The sequence below is a fragment of the Carcharodon carcharias genome, chromosome 20 (genome assembly GCF_017639515.1).
Source record: "Carcharodon carcharias isolate sCarCar2 chromosome 20, sCarCar2.pri, whole genome shotgun sequence".
Classification (NCBI taxonomy): domain Eukaryota; kingdom Metazoa; phylum Chordata; class Chondrichthyes; order Lamniformes; family Lamnidae; genus Carcharodon; species Carcharodon carcharias.
In genome coordinates this window covers 28,528,468-28,545,800 of record NC_054486.1, presented here as the reverse complement: position 1 = coordinate 28,545,800, position 17,333 = coordinate 28,528,468, and the positions used below count along the sequence as shown (strand labels likewise).

General features: G+C 42.9%; 1 protein-coding gene across 3 annotated transcripts in view; it reads left to right on the top strand.

Annotated features, from left to right (window-relative positions):
- LOC121292639 (metastasis-associated protein MTA1-like) overlaps positions 1-17,061 on the top strand; it is a 145,554-nt gene extending 128,493 nt beyond the window's left edge. For 2 of the 3 annotated variants that reach the window (XM_041214876.1, XM_041214877.1), the window contains one exon: positions 15,056-17,061. In XM_041214876.1, the coding sequence (XP_041070810.1) occupies positions 15,056-15,153 (98 nt within the window). In that variant the 3' untranslated portion in view covers positions 15,154-17,061. Of the gene's footprint in view, positions 1-11,194; positions 11,347-15,055 lie in introns of all 3 variants that reach the window. The other variant, XM_041214875.1, reaches the window with a different exon arrangement.
- Positions 17,062-17,333: the final 272 nt, after the last annotated feature.

The window sequence follows — 17,333 nt, the reverse complement described above, 5'->3', positions numbered from 1 at the left end:
CTTGTCCCTCCCTAGCTCTGTAAGCTCATTGAGCCCTACATTCTGTTCACAAACTCTCCACTAATCTCAGTCTGGCCTCTGGTGCATCTCTTCACCAGCCATGTTCTTCTCCACATAGCCCTCCAATGTCCTGGAATTGTCTCCCCAAGCCTCCTCACTATTCTCCTTTAAATCTTCCTTAAAATCCACCTATTTGGCCACAACTTTAGTTACCCCTTCTAATGTTCCTGTAATTGGCTCAGCAGCTTTCTTTTTGATTCCATCTATGTGAAGTACCTTGAGCTTACTACATTGATGGCTTTGTATGAATGTAAGTACTTGTTTCTCAGCTGCCTGTCTATCGTTTGTAAACTTCTTTGAGTTCTATAAAGGAATCCACATCCACTGAAGTATATAAGAATTTGTGGATAATGAGACTGTCCTGATTGAATACATGTTAATAGTTGCCCCGTCTCCAGTCTCTCCGGCTCAGAGACATTGGACAAAATCCTTTGTCCTTCCTGGTGGTGAGTTTGGAGGCAGGGTGCATTTAGTCAGGTGCGAGGATGGCAGATGGATCCCTGCCACCTTGCAGCCTCCACCCTGATTAGGTTGTGGCAGGAAGGCCCGTAGACAGCCTTCCTACCAATTGAGGCCCTTAAGTAGGCAATTAATGCTACTTAAAGGCCTCATCCCGCCACTGCTGATATTAACCCACTGGCAGGCAGGGGGCTCACCATGTGAGGAGCAAGACAAGCAAACCCAGGCTTGATTGAGGGACCTGCTATCAGGAAGATGGGGGACCTGATGAGAGCCATCCCCGCCATTGTTGCCGACCTCCCTTTGACCCTCACACATTAACCTGCCATCACTCACCTCTGGCCAGAGATACAGTAACGATTCTAGGCCTCAAGTAGGTGCTATATCAGCAGTAGCTACTGCCTGCCCAGTGGCACTGTCGTTCAATGGAGCTGCTGGCCTCTGATTGGCTGACAGCTCTCAACAGGTGGGGATTCTGCCCCGAGGTCCTTGATCCTTGGCCTGTCAAGTGCCTAAGTGGGACATGCAAAGAGGTGTTGCGGGGCTCTTGCTGGCTCTCCAGCCAGCAGCCAAGACCCCCATCGGCTCTATAAGGTTCCGGACATTGCCAGTTGGAGACATTCTGACACATAAGGGAGGTGGAGCAGTATCCGGCTAGGTTGCTACAGACCTTGGTCACAAGTTGCAGAGAGCTGCAGGTTCAGAACAGGGTTGGTGTGACTGATAGTGTGCAGAGTCAAGGGAATGTAGGTGAAAAAGAAAGCAAGGATCTGCAGGCTGATCCTATCCAACAGGCACAATGCAACTATTAAGATGAGGGTAAAAACTGTTGGTTGGAAGGACAGCTAGAATTCTGACTGTGGGACCTTGGAGAAGGAAGCTGTCCAAAGGGACGAGAGGGTGGATGGGAAGTGTAATATGATAATTGTAGGGATTCGATAATTAGGGAGATAGCATTCTTTGTAAGCAGGAAATAGAGTCCAACATGGTATATTGCCTACCCGGTGCGAGGGCAAGTGAAATCCTGAACTATTTTGGAAGGATATTCGAGAGAGGGGGAGAGGATCCAATTGTTGTAGTCCATTTTGGGACTAACATCATTGGGAAGGAGTCCTGTTTGGAGAATACCAGGAACAACAATTACAACTTAAATGCAATAAAACATGCCAAGGTGCCTCACAGGAGCATTATAAAACAAATTATGACACTGAGCTGCAGATGACCAAAAGCTTGATCAAAGAAGTAGGTTTTAAGTGGTGCCTTAAAAGGAGGAAAGACACTATATAAATGTGAGTTATTTCTATTTTTAGGGACAGCAACCCCTGCTTCTGGGGCATAATTAAATATTTATTACTAGGAGGACAATTATCCTCTCTAAGATGAGGGGCAACTTTTAATCACAAACTTCATGAAAACTGATTCTTTAAAACAAAAGGCCACTTTCCCCAAATAGTTATGATATACAAATAACAGAATTGTTAACGAGTTAATATTTAAAATAATGTATTAATCTGCTTAATTTAAAGGATTGAAAAGAAAATCAAAGGGGTCAATTTGCTTCCCAGAACATATGATCTTTTGTGCGATTGTTGATGCCCAGATGTGGCATGGCATCTTTGATTTCTCCAAATTGACCCTCTGGATTAAAAAAAAGTGTGAAAAATGCAAGATGGTGTTCTTCAAACTGTGCTATGAGAACTGCTATAGAACAGAATCTGTAGGCCATCTGAAGACGGAAGATTTTCTCCAGGGTCTTTACCAAATTCCAGGAGTCTCCCAGGCGTTCTGTAAGAGTTGGCATTTTGTGTATGTGTGTGCGTGTGTGTGGTAGGTGATGGTAATATTTATTCAATGATCAAGAGGCTCGTGGAGGATGCAAAGTCTTAATTCACCTCCTCCTTCAAGTGCCAAATGACAAACATTCCACACCACACACTCCCCCCTCTGCTTGACAGTAAAGGTTGATGCAAAGCAGAATTCGACAGTTGTATGGAAACAGCAAACAAAGCTTTTGTCAATATGAAAGGGGCAGGGATGTGTTTCTTATTTATCCAGGATGAATCTTTATTAGTCTTTGGCAACAACATGCTGACATAGGTCCCTAATGATTAATAAATGACTTGTGAACTGATGGGATTTTAATTTTCAGATGTGATGAAGTGTTGCTGCAGTTGATTAGTTCCTTGTTTTGTGTTGTGCAATGTCTACCAGCTCCCTAGCTGTTTGGCACAATAAGGAGTTGACATTCTGCAATAAGTTCTGACTCCCTAGAAACATTTCCTTCATTATTTACTTGAAATGTGCAATAATGCTAAGAATTCCTTCGATGCGTAAACCTATGATTGTATAAAGAATTCAAGTCAAATTGTATTCTCGGACTCGGATCATATTTGTGAAAGCTCCGTGTTTGCAAATTATCGTGTCACCTCTAGGACCTCAGTTTGAATGCAGCTCGGAATGATGTCACCTCTCGCTCTTGGTAATGTGAAGTTGGTGTGGAGCTAACAACAGAAACGCCTTGCATTTATACAGCATCTTTAACATAATAAAACATCCCAAGTGGCTTCACAGGAACATAATGAAATGAGGCACAAAAGGAGATATTAGGGAAGGTGACCAAAAACTTAGCCACAGAGATAGGGTTTAAGTATTTCTAAGGAGAAAAGAGGTAAAATTGAAGAGGTTTAGGAAGGGAATTCCAGAGCTTGGTACCTAGGTACTGAAGGCGTGGCTGCTAATGTGGAACAATGAAAATCAGGGATATGCAAGAGGCCAGAATGGACACAGCACAGAGGTCTTGGAGGGTTGTAGGCCTGGTGAAGGTTACGGAGATAGGGTGGGGCAAAGTCATGGAGGAATTTGAAAACAAAAATGAAAATTTTTAAATTGAGACGTTGCTGGACTGGGAGCTGTTGTAGGTCAGCGAGCACAGGGGTGGTGGGTGAATAGGACTCGGTGTGAGTTAGGTTAGAGGGAGCAGAGTCTTGGGTGACCTGAAGTTTATGGTGAAAGTTGAGACCAGCCAGGGCATTGTTCGCATAGTCAAGTCAAGGAGTAACAAATACATGGATGATAGTTCCAGTAACATATGAGCTGAGGCAAGGGGGGACACAGGTAAAGTTATGGAGGTAGGCGGTCTTGGTGATGGAGAGTCTGATTGCTTGGAAGTTTATCTCAAAGTCAGTTAGTGGAGGGTGTTACACGCAGCAGTCCCATACAACCATAGGATGTGTCGTCACAGAATCCCATGATGCCTGCGTGTTGTGCAGCCTTGTGGAGTCCGTGGACCACGCATACCATAGGTTATGTAGGCTGCATCCCCTTTTTAGTTATTTGAAAAACCGTTTGCTTCTGTTTTGGTTGCACTTCAGTCCAACACTCCTGATCTTCAGGCACCCGGTGTGATGAGGGGTGGGGAGGGAGGAGGACCTCCTTGTGAACCTGCTCCTGGGCCTGGCCAATCTGGCCATTAACAGGTCCAGGCAGTGGGCGATCAAGGGAGTCGTCTGGCCTGACTGTCTGCCCCTCTTCCACGGCTACGTTCGCAGCCGGGTATCATTGGAGAGGGAGCACGCGGTGTCCACTGGTATGATCGAAGCCTACCATGCTTGGTGGGCACTGCGGGGCTGGGATGCTTTATTGAACCTTTAATCATGTTTTAATTTGATAGTTCATAAGTTTCCTTTAAGATTTTTGTCTTTATTTTTGCAGTATCTCTTTAAGGGGCTGCATTTTAATTTGTCCCTTGATTTGTAAATTTAGTTTAATTGGTTGCTGAAAAGAGTATAAAGGGAAAACGAGTGAGATTCTTGATTAACAAGGGGGTGAAATGTTATCAGAGGTAGGCAGGAATGTGGGCTTGAGATTATTACATTCAGATCAGCCATGATCTTATCGAATGGCAGATCAAGCTCAAGGGGCCGAGTGGCCTACTCCTGCCCCTAATCCGTATGTAATCAAAATGACCTTTAAAAAATGTCAAGCAGCAGAGCTAACTAATAAAACCTTTTTGCTTTTTCGCCGTTATCATATACTGTACCTGTGTTCCTCTGCTGTGCACTTGATAATGTTTTAAATTTGAAGGGTATTATGAAAAATGCATCACTTAGCTTGCCCTGTGCTGCAGAACAACACTGTTTAAGGAGGAATCAATATAGTAATCCTGTGCCTCCCAAGTTTGCAAAGTTATGAACCAATAAAAATTTTTGCTGGTCGACCATCACCTTAAAAAGTTTGAGGGGATAATGTTTGGAGGTGACACTCCTTAGAGTTGCAGACAGTACAGGAAAAACTGGCTTCAATTCAATGGTGATGTTGGGAGGAGGAAGAGTCTGTGGATCGGGGTATGTACAGCTCAAGAGGAATTAGAAAAGGGTACTCAGAAACCACAGCCCACACTGGTATAAATAAATCAGAAAGATAAGAGAAATTGCAACAAAAAGAGGATTAATGCTGACAATATTTCCGAACAGTTGCCCAAAAAATCCATCTGGGCAGAATTGGTGATTTTTGCAGAATCTGCTGATCTGCATCAAGGAGGGAGAGTTATCTGGATACTTTGATCCAGCAGGCAGCTATATCCCTTAGGTTAGGTAATTGTGCAGGTGTGTTAGCAGCCAGGGACTGGAGGGTGTGACTGCCAGTCAGGTAGGTAAGGTTTGCAATGCTGGAGTAGCCTCAGACTTTTCCCTTATCCAATAGGGGCAAGGTTCTTGCAGCCTGCATGGATGATAGCAAAGTCTACAGAGTGGCTGAGCAAACTGACTATGGTTCCATGGTACAGGAGGCTATTCAAAAGGAGTGAAAAGGAATGTGGTCATGGTGGGGAACTATATAGTTATGGGGTATAGATACTGTTCTCTGCAGACACAACTGGGAGCTTTGAAGGTTGTGTTACATGCCTGGTGCCAGGGTTCAGGACATTTTCTTCTGGCTGGAGAAGAACTTGGAGTTGGATGGGGAGGATCCAGTTGTTGTGATCCACATAGGAACCAATGATATAGATAGAACTAGGAATGAGGATCTGCTGAGAGTGTTTGAGTCAATAGGGTTGAAATTCAAATGCAGAACTTCACAATCTGGAATTTTACCTGAGTCATGAGCATATTAGCAGAGGGATAAACAGATTAGAAAGTTAGATGTGTGGCTAAAAGAGAAGTATGGAGTCAGGGCTTTGATTTGTGGGGCACTGACATCGATACTGGTGAAAGAGGGAGCTTTTCTATTGGGAGGGACTCCACTTAAACTGGGTTGGGACCAGTGCCCTAGCGAATTGAGTATCCAGGGCAGACTATAGGCCTTTAAATTAATGATGCAGTAAGAGAAATGTCAAGGATGCAGATCAGAGTAGCGATTTGGTTAAAAATAAGCAGAATGCATCGAGAAGGGACAGTGTTTAACAAAAGTAATAGGACTTTAAAGGCTAAAATGAGGGGAGGAAAGAACATAGTTAAAACTAAAGACACTATATTTGAATGTGTGAAGCATTCGCAACAAAATAGATGCATTCATAGCAGGGATAGAAATAAATGAGTTTGATTAAATAGCCATTACAGAGACATGATTGCAGATTGAACAAGGTAGGGAACTCAATATTCCAGAATACTTGACTTTTAGAAGAGATCGGCAAAATGGAAAAGGAGGGGTAGCCCTGATAACAAAGGATGGGATAAAGGTAGTAGAGAGAAAGGGTCTTAGCTCCAAAAATCATTTGAGTGGAGCTCAGAAACAAGAGGCAGAAAACACTGACAGTGTTCCCTGTAAGCTGCGCAGAAGCCTGAAAATCCCCGTGCAGGCCATGCACAAGTTGGTTAAGTTACCACATGTGTGTCGGTGAAACAAAGATTAAACGGGATTGCACACTTAAATACATTACCTGTGCACTCCAAATAAAGTTAGACAGAACATTGGTAACAAATCTTCAAAACTGGATGGTTTCCACCTCGGGGTTTTGTGGGGAACAGGTGAGAGCGTTTCAAATGCCCTAATTATAATTTTCCAAAGTTCTCGATTCAGGAACAATTCCCTTAGGTTAGAAAATTGTGTATGTCAATTCAATATTTAAGAAAGGTGAGAGAGGGACAGAAAGAGGCCACTTGGCCCATTGTAGCTGTGCCAGCCACAAACCAAGCTACCCAGCATAATACCGCTTTCCCGCATTTGATGCATGGCACTTGAGGTGTACAGACACCTTTTAAATGAGTTGAGAGTTTTTGTCTCTACTACATTTTCAGGTAGAGTTCCTGACCCCTGCAACCCTCTGGGTGAAAACATTTTCCTCATCACCCCTCTAATCTTTCTACCATTCACTTTAAATCTATGCTCCCTAGTCACTGACATCTCTGCTAAAGTAAATAGGTCCTTCCCATCCACTCGATCCAGACCCCTCACAGTCTTGTACATCTCAATCAAATCTCCCCTCAGTCTCCTCTGTTCCAAGGAGAACAACACCAGCCTATCCAATCTTTCCTTATAGCTGCAATTTTCCAGTCCTGGCAATGTCCTTGTAAATCTCCTCTGTACCCTCTCTAATGCAATTACATCCTTTCTGTAATGAGGTAACCAGAACTGCACACAGTATTCAAGCTTTGGCCTAAACAATGTTTTATATCATTCTAGAATAACTTCCCTGCTGTTATATTCTGTGCCTCGGCTAATAAATGAAAGGATCCCATATGCCGCCTTAACCAGTTTATCAACTTGTCCTGCTACCTTCAGGGATCTGTGGTCATTCACTCCAAGGTCTCTCACTTTTTCCTAACCTCTCAGTATCCTTCCATTTATTGTGTAATCCTTTGCCTTGTTTGACCCCCCCCCAAATGCATCACCTCACACTTCTCTGGGTTGAATTCCATTTGGCACTTTTCTGCCCACCTGACCAGTCAATTGCTATCTTCCTGCAGTCCTCCTGACTGTCTACCATGTAACCAATTTTTGTGTCATCTGCAAACTTCTTGATCATCCCCCTACAGTTACATCCAAATCATTAACATCTACAAAAAGCAGAGGACATAGTACTGAGCCCTGTGAACCCCACTGGAAGCAGTCTTCCAGCCACAAAAACATCACCCTTTGTTTCCTGCCACTGAACCAATTTTACTACATTCCCCTGGATTCCATGGGCTTTTATGTTTTTAACCAGTTTGCCATGTGGGACCTTGTCAAAAGTCTTGCTGCAATCCATGTAGACCACATCAATTACACTACCCTCAACAATTATTTTTGTTACTTCCTCAAAAAAATATCGATCAAATTAGTCAACAACGACCTCCCCTTAATAAGTTCATGCTTACTGTCTTTGATTAATCCATGCCTTTCCAAGTGACAGTTCATCCTGCCCCTCAGAATTGATTCCAATAATTTGCCCAAGACCAAGTCAGACTGACTGGCCTGTAATAATTTGGTCTATCATTCGCTCCCTTTTTAAACAAAGGTACAACATTAGCAGACCTCCAATCTTCCGGCACCTTGCTTGCACATAGTGAGATTTGGAAAATGATGGTCAGAACCTCTGCAATTTCCTCCCTGGTTTCTTTTAACAGCTTGGGGTACATTTCATCTGGCCCTGACCAAAGTTTTCAAGATATTATGGGGAACAGATGGGATAGACAGAAAGGAACTATTTTTGCAAGTTGGGGAGTCTAAGACTTGGAGGGAATAGGCTAAACATTAGAGCCAAACAATTCAGAAGTGAAATTAGGGAACACTTCTACACACACAGTGTGGTAGAGGTTTGGAACTCTCTTCTGTAAACAAAAGTTGATACTAAATCAATTGTTAATTTTAAAATTGAGATTGATGCCAAAGAAATTAAGGGATATGGGGTAAAGGGGTTATATGGAGTTAGGACACAGATGAGCCATTGAATGGTGGAACAGGTCGAGGGGCTAAATGGCCTTCTCCTCCTGTGACTGAGCAAGCCAAATATGCAATAATAATATGGAGGATGAGTTAATGTTTGTTTTCTGAATCAGTATTTTGAGGAACCAACTACGTTAGAGGCTAAAAGCAAATTACTGCGGATGCTGGAAATCTGAAACAAAAACAGAAAATGCTGGAAAAACTCAGCAGGTCTGAATCAGACCTGCTGCGTTTTTCTAGTATTTTTTGTTTTTCTTTAGGTTAGAGGCTATTTTAGATCTAGTATTGTGAAATAAAAAATGGTTATTTCATAACTATTTACCAAAAGAGCCTTTATGGGAAAGAATAATTGTAACATGATAGAATTTTATATTGAGTTTGAGACTGATTTAGTTAAGTCCAAAACTAGAATAAAAATCTGAACAGAAGCAAACTAAGTCAGTTTTAGGGGTGGGTTGACTAAGGTGCATTAGGAAACTAGATTTAAAAAAATAAAAGAAAATAAGCAATGACAGTTTAAAGAATGAATTAAATTCACAATGAATATTCATTCCCTTTAGGCCCCTTGGATTGAAAGGTAGCAAATGTAACCTGCTATTCATGAAAGGAAGGGGAGAAAAAAACAAGGAACTATAGGCTAGCTAGTCTGACATCAATAGTAGGTAAAATGCTAGGATCTGTTATTGGGACATGATAACTGGGCACTTAGAAAATCATAATATGATTGGTCAGAGTCAACACAGATACATGAAAAGGAAATAATGCTTCTCAAATCTGTTACAAGGGTTTTGAGGTTGTAAATGGCAGTGTAGATAAGGGAGATATAGTGGATGTAATGTATTTGGATTTTCAAAACACACTCTGTAAGTTTTCTCACATGAGCTTATTACACAAACTTAGAGTTTGCAGGTTTGGGAGTAATTTATTAGCATGGATTGAGGATTGGTTCATGGACGGAAAACAGAGTAGAAATAAACGGGTCATTTCCGGGTTGGCAGGCTCTAAATAGTGGGTTACTGCAAGGATTAGTGCTTGGGCTTCAGCTATTTACAACCTATGTCAGTGACTTAGATGAGATGAAGGGACTGAGTGTAATGTATCCAAGTTTGATGATGATGTCCTTGTATATAAATCACAAAGTTGCCATGCAGAAAAACAGTTGGTATGTTAGCATTTATTACAAAGGGATTGGAGTACAAGAGTAAACTAGTCTCACTGCACTTATATGGAGCCTTAGTGAGACAAGACCAGGAGTATTGTATACAGTTTGGGCCAGGATTTTATGGCCCCACCGCGGCGTCTGTTCCCCACCACCCACAACCCCTGCCCCCACCCCGCAGGTGGACATGCAAGCCATTTAAATCTCCGTTCAGTTCGGCATGACCATAATATCCCGCCAGGCAGGAGGGACTATAAAATCCTGGCCATGATCTCCTTATATAAGGAAAGATATTCTTGCCTTAGGTGGAGCGCAATGAAGGTTCAGTACAATGAATTTGGGAATGAATAGGTTGCGATGCCATGGCATACAAGGCTATGGGCCTAGTGCTGGAAAATGGGATTAGAATAGTTAGGTACTTGTATGACCAGCGCAGACTTGCTGGGTCGAAGGGCCTTTTTCTGTTCTGTAGACCTCTATGAGTCTACGATGAGAGGAGTTTAAAAAGACCAGGCCTATATTCTGTAGAATTTGGAAAAAGTAGAGTTGATCTCATTGAAACATATAAAGTTCTTAAGGGGCTTTACGGGGTAGATGAGAGGATGTGGCCTTGGTTGACAAGTCTAGAACTAGGGGTCATTGTCTCAGAATAAGGGGTTGGTCATTTAGGACTGAGATGAGAAATTTTTCACTCAAAGGCTGTGAATCTTTGGAATTCTGTACCCCAGAGAGCTGTGGATGCTCAGATGTTAAGTACGTTCAAGACAGAGATCAAGGAACCGCAGAATCTTTACAGTGCAGAAGGAGGCCATTTGGCACATCGCGTCTGCACTGGCTCTCTGAAAGAGCATTCTACCTAGTCCCACTCCCCTGCCTTATTCCCATAACCTTGCACATTCTTTAAATTTTGATCAATAAATTTTCGGATACTAAGGGAATCGAGGAATGTGGGTATAGTGTAGGAAAGTGAAGTTGAGTTGAAAGATTAGCCATGATTTTACTGAATGGCGGAGAAGGCTAGAAGGTTCAAATGACCTATTTCTTATGTTATGGTTTTATGTTAATTTCAGCAGAACCTAGTGACTTTTAATAGTGATAGAATCCAGTGAATTTCAGTAGAATCCGGTGAATTTTAGCAGGATTTGATGAACTTTAAGAAAATTGGTGGAATTTAGTAGAATCCAGTAAATTTCAGCAGACTCTCATTTTCCTAATTGATAAAATGAGATCCAACTAGAATTTACCTTCTAATTTCACATGAATACAAGTGTAACGATGACTGATTACAGCTTCAACCAAAGAAAGAAATGCATCCAAAAGTGAGAGATAAGGGTCCCTTTTCATGTTAACTGGTGGCACTAGTGGATGGGGGGAGGTGGGTAATGAGGGTAACAAGTTGAAGTCTGCCCTGAGCTTTCCAATGGAGAGCCAAATATCCTATTGGAGGGCAGAAGTGCTATATCTTCCAACATCTTAACTCAGTTATGGAGAGCCCTTAGTTTGGATTTGAAATGGTTCTGACCAGTTCTGATCCATCTAATGGTGTTTTAAGTTGTTGCAGGATATAGTGTTCTGGCTAGCTGAAGAATGCCGTCTACTCAAGGCCATTTTATTTTTTTCCCAGTTACCATATTATTGTCCTCTGCCCTCCTGCAGGGACCTGCTCGAAACTCTGTGGTCAATGGGAGGTCTTACCCAGCCAGTGTCAGAGCTCCACGAGCAGGCTTGGTGCCACCAGTGAGGCGTAGGCGGCTAAACTGGATCGATGCCCCTGGCGACGTCTTTTTCATGGCAACTGATGAAACCAGGTAAGACTGCTAAAGGTTTCCAGCCCTAAGCAGATCAACATCGACTCTTGATGCCTTAAGTTACACGAGAGTCTCAGTGCCAAGTCTTCAACGCCATCATGCCCTCTCCCCCAAAAAGCACAATGAGGCTTGTTCATTAAGAAACAAAGGTGAAGACACCATTAAGATTGAATAGAGTAGGAGAGAAGATGAGGTAAATCAGGAAGTGCAGTGAAGATCAGTAAATACCTGGCCTATGTACTCACTATCCTCACTACATTGATTTCAGGTCCAGGACCTACAAACTGTGCAACTCCTTCACTCGCTCTCTGCCTTCCTTCTGCCACTAAACCTGTGATCAGTAATTTCAAGCTGTCACAATTATGGTTGAGGATAGCTGTGTTCATGTCACTTGGTATTTGAGTGCTGTCGTATTGTAATACTTCCAGTGTGGGTAAGGAGGCCAGTACCTTCTTCGTATTGTAACCATTTCACAAAATAACATGAGTGGGGTTCGCATACCTTGATGGAGTTCATTATTGGGTGGAGTTGTTACATACTTGGAGCTCTCCACTGACATGATGTTGTGACGTGATCCACTGTGACACCTGCGTCACAAAAACCTCATGACATTACTCGTCAGTCATGAGCCAAGAACCTCAAGGAGCTTGAACCAGTTTGATGCCATTTCTGCACTGATAGCAATCAAATCGATTTATACTAATGTTTTCATTGGAATTGATGTGAGATCAACTCTGGAGAGAAATAGTGTAAACCTGACTCTGGGAATTGATGGTGGGGGCTACTAGTGTGGGTGAGTAAAGTCTACACTGCTTTTGAACTACAGTGGCTGAGAAACCCAGCTTCTAACTTTTTCAGATTAAAAACGGCTCAGGTGTTGGCTTTTTTTCGTAACATTAAAACATTTTCAACAGTAATGGGAAGATAGGCAATTGGATCTGTCTGCAAGTGCACAGGAACAGAATGTAACAGCCGTACGTACATAGACAAAGAGCAGTGTGAATTGCCGGTACAAATACATGCACAGAATGGGGCAGCATGTATAGGCGATATGAATGGAACTGTGTGTAAGTGTGTGCATGCATGGAGGAGGGTTGTGTGTAAATGTATTTATTTTAATCTATTCAGGGGAAGGGTGCATAACTGGCAAAGCCAGCATTTATTGCCCATCCCTAAATAGATTGGATTGCTGGGGCAGTTGAGATTCAACCATATTGCAGTCGGTATGGAGTCACATTTATGCCATACCAGGCAACGAAGGCAGAGCTTCCTTCCAAAAGGACTTTTGTGCACCAGTTCGGTTTTTTAATAACAATCTGGTTGCTTCATGGTCACCGTTACTGATACTAGCTTTTTATTCCCGCTTTATTTAAGTTCCCCAGTTGTGGTCGATGGATCCAGGCTCTGGATTACAAGTGCAGCAACATAACCACTATGCTACTGTACCCCAGCTTGCACATAGCACGGCTGCATGTAAGAGTGCACACATCATGTTTGCACGTAAGTGCATGTGCAAGTAGTAGAATGTATATTAGTTCTCAAACACGGAACAGACCTAAGTGATGTACTTGCACAAAGCAGGGCTGCGTATAAGTACTGTGAGCATGCTCACTTAGTGGGACTAGATCATTGTGAATGGGTAAATGTTATCTACTACTACCTGCTCACTCTGTTCCAAGAGAAAGCAGTTAAAGGTTAATACAATTATGAAATGTGATCTGCAAGTTGGTGCAGTTATACAATGTGATAAACAGATTGGTTCGTTACACAGTGCGGTGTACAGGTTGATCTGGTTATACAATGTGATATATGGTTTGGTGCATTTACAGTGTGTGATACACAGGTTGGTCTGGTTATACAAGGTGATATACGGATTGGTGTGTTTACACAGTGTGATACGCATTGGTGTGCATATACAGTATGATACAAAGATTGATGCTATTACTCAGTGTGGTACACAGATTGGTGCAGTTACACAATGTGGTACTCATATTGGTGCGGTTACACAGTGTGGTACCCATATTGGGCTGGTTACATAATGTGGTACCCATATTGGTCTGGTTACACAGTGTGGTACCCATATTGGTCTGGTTACACAGTGTGGTACCCATATTGGTCTGGTTACACAGCGTGGTACCCATATTGGTCTGGTTACATAGTGTGGTACCTATATTGGTATGGTTACACAGTGTGGTACGGATTGGTGTGGATATACAGTATGATACACAGATTGGTGCAGTCACAAAGTGTAGTACCCACATTGGAGCGCTTACACAGTGTGATGCACAGATTGATGCGGTTATGTAGTGTGATGCACAGACTGGTGTAGTTACACAGTGTGATACACAGATTGCTGCAGTTATGCAGTTTCATGCACAGGCTGGTGTGGTTACATAGTCTGGAACAGATTGGTACAGTTACACAATGGGGAAACATTCAGCACTAAACTGTGCGACCTGCAGCCTCAAAAACACATGGGGCAGAATTTTTAGTTCAGCAGGTGGGTGCAATTGATGGGCCCGGGAGCGGCCGGGAAAGGTGCTGCTGTCTGTGACTGGCCCCCGATCGCGATTTCACGCTGGGCGGGCCAATTAAGGCCCACCCAGTGTGAATGGTGGCTCCCCAATGGCCAGAAAGGGGCGGGCGTGAGTGGGCACCTGTTGGCTGCTAGGCCTAATGGCGACCTTGCGGCCTGTTTAAAAACGGCACAGTCAGCCTCTGGAAGGTTGCCAGCGACGAAGACATCTTGGGTGTTGTCAACAGGAAGTTACGGCTTCAAATGTGGCTGCAGACATCAGGTGGGAGGGCAGGTCAGGTGGGCACTTGCACCCTCCCCCGCCCGGTTTTCTGATGAGTGTCTCGAGGTCCTCCTGGAGGAGATGGCTGTCAGGAGGGACACCCTTGTCTCCAGGGATGTGTTGGAAATTGTAATTCTATGTAAAACCAAGACCACCCTCTCAGGTGGGCATAAAAGATCCTATGACAACATTCAAAGAAGAGTTCTTCTGATGTCCTGGCCAATATTTATCCCAATCCAACGTCACTAAAAACGACTATTTGATCATTCCTACACAACTACAGTGACTATATTTCAATAAGTACTTCGTGGGATGTAAAGCACTTTGGGTGGCCTGAGATCATACAAGATGCTATAGAAATGTAAGTCCTTCTCTTCATTCATCCCTTGTAGTTTACTGGCGCTTGCTATGCACAAATTGGTTGCTGTGTTCGCCTACATTACAGCAGTGGCTGCATTTCAAAACTATCAGGAAAGACTGAATGGGGGCTCTTCTCTAGAAAAGGGAAAGTTGGGGGCAGTAACTTAATAATGGTCTTTAAAATTATGAAGGGCATTGATAAGTTAGATGAAGTATAGTGGAAGGAAACTTGTATGGAACATAAACCACAGCACACACATGTTGGGGGAATAGTGTGTTTCTGCGTTATAATTTCTTGTAAGTCAGTGATAGCGCAGCACTTGGAACTTGCTGAGGACATGAAAGATGCTATATAAATGCAAGTTCCTTATTTTTTTGAACTTGCATCACAGTTCAAGTAGTGTGGTAAGCATTATTTTTTTTTATTCAGTTATGGGATGTGGGCATTGGTGGCTAGGCCATCCCTAGTTGCCCTTGAGACTTAACACTTGGTCAGAATATATATATATATAAAAGGCATATTGAATAAACACCCGTTTATTGTTTTGCAGGAAGATCCGCAAGTTACTTACTTCCTTTGAGAGGAGACGGAGCGGGAGGCGGCCCCAAGCACAGATCGCCATTGAACAGTGTCCCCCAGACCCTATGAAAGGTCAAAAACCTCCCCCCAATGATGAGCCCATTGTGATCGAAGATTAACTGAGAAAAGTCAACATCAGTCATCTGCCTGCACTTCATCCTGATGGTGTTGGCTTCGCCAAGAGGAAAAGGAATTGTATTTTCTTTTTTTAAAAAATATTTAAAACGATCTTTATCTTTGTAACAGTGCCCTCATCTGAATCTGAGGCCAAATGGTACTTGTTGGTTATCCGCCCTTCCCATCATTTGTTTTTTGTCATTGGACTTCAGTAAGAAAGACTTGCACTTATAAAGCTTTCACGACTTCAGGATGTCCCAAAGTGTTTTATAGCCGATGAAGTACTTTTTGAAGCATAGTCACTGTTGCAATCATAGAGATGTAGGGAAATGTGGCAACAAAATTGCACACAGGGAAACTCTCACAAAGAGAAAAGAATTAAATGACCAGATAATCTGCTTTTGAGGATGTTGCTTGAGGGATAAATATTGGCCAGGCTACCAAGGAGAATTCCCAGTATCTGTTTACCGGCTATGAAGTCAATTTAAATTATCAAGATACAAGAGAGAAAGCAGAAATTGTATTTTCAGTTTTGGGCGTCAGACTGGTGAAGATGAGAACTTGGTCCAAATGGAGAGATCTATGGTTCTGGGATGAGCCGTCTGAACCCATCACGCTCTGTGTTTTAGTATTCCTGACAAAGTTGTGCATCCTTGGAAATGCCAGCCTCACAAACTTTCCTGATCAATTCAAGAGGGGAAGCCAAGAATTTGTTATTTCCTCATTTTCTCCCCACTGGTGCTGCCTCACAGTTCCAGGGAGCGCTAGCCAAAATCAACTGCCTTGCACCCAACCCCTCCTTTGCATCACAGCCGAAACACAATGCATTAACGTGCTTTCCTGTTCCACACAGTGACTGAACTGGTTATTTCCAACATCAGTGGTGGGGGAGTGGTATTTAAAAATCCCATTTTCTCCCCTCTTCTTCTGAAGCTGCTAACTTCTTCCTGTGGCATAGTTCTGCAAAAGTCAGCAGCTTTCGAGTGTCTCATGCAAATGGCTGGTGTACTTGATTAATGAGTAGTGGCTGGCTGTTCGACCATGGAAAGAATCATAGCCAAGCCTGATCCTGTCCTCACACGACACTCAAGCATCTGCACTTTCCAACAGGCTAGTGCCAAGAGCAGGAACATGGCCTGGTTATTTTCCAGATTCTGGTCTGGGATCCCTAAGCCAGTAGTAGCTCTCTTGTGACTAACTTTCCCCAAAGGCGTTTATAAAGCCCTCAATACTAAAGGAAGTGGAGGGGAGGGAGTTTCAACAAAAAACAATAACATACATTCTCTCTCTCTGTCTCTGCCTCTGTCAAATTTAGTTCTCACCCAACTACCTGTTCCTTCTCTGTTTGCCTGCCTGTGATATACAGATGTCCTAGAGATGGTTCCCAGATGAGGACCAGTGAGGCTTCAGTGTGACAGTATAAAACGGTGGGGGGGGGGGAAGGATGTAGGATAATTTTATTGTGTAATTGTGTATTACCTTCTCATTCTGTTCAAAGAGCTTCACAGTTATCCACCTTCCCACTTGTTGGCTGGTTTAATTTCCCCTCTCACTCGATGAGTTTATGATCTCTCTTGATCTTTTTAATCCTAAATCTCATCCCTAACCTTTCCCTGAATCATAGTCTCTGCTTTCCATCTCTAACAACCTGGCTGCTTGTAAAAAGACCCTGAAGGTTTGACAGAGCTCAGCACCACATTACAATGACCCCCAATTAGCTGAATATCCTTTGAGGTTGGAGTTCATTTTTAAAATGTATGTTTGTCTTTTGTTTTTTTTTAAAAAAGATTTTAGTTTGAACACAACAAATTGAAGACTGCGTAACTTCCTGTTTGTGAATAAAAATGGAGTTTATGTTAAGGATGAGCTCCTTCAGTTACTGTGTGGCACCATTCGCCAGAACCAGCCCTATATTGGACATGGCTCATTTTATGAGAGGAGGTGCTATCATTTGAACAATGGGTGAGTTAGTGCCTGATTCATTTGTGCCACCAGCAGCTGCAATGATGGGGAAGGTTCATTCCCATGCCAATTATCCTTTCTCAAAGACACTGACTTCTTGCTGGGGTAATATAGGCTTGGCCTAAATGGCCAAGTGGTTATGGTACTGGGTTTGTAACCCTAAAATCAAG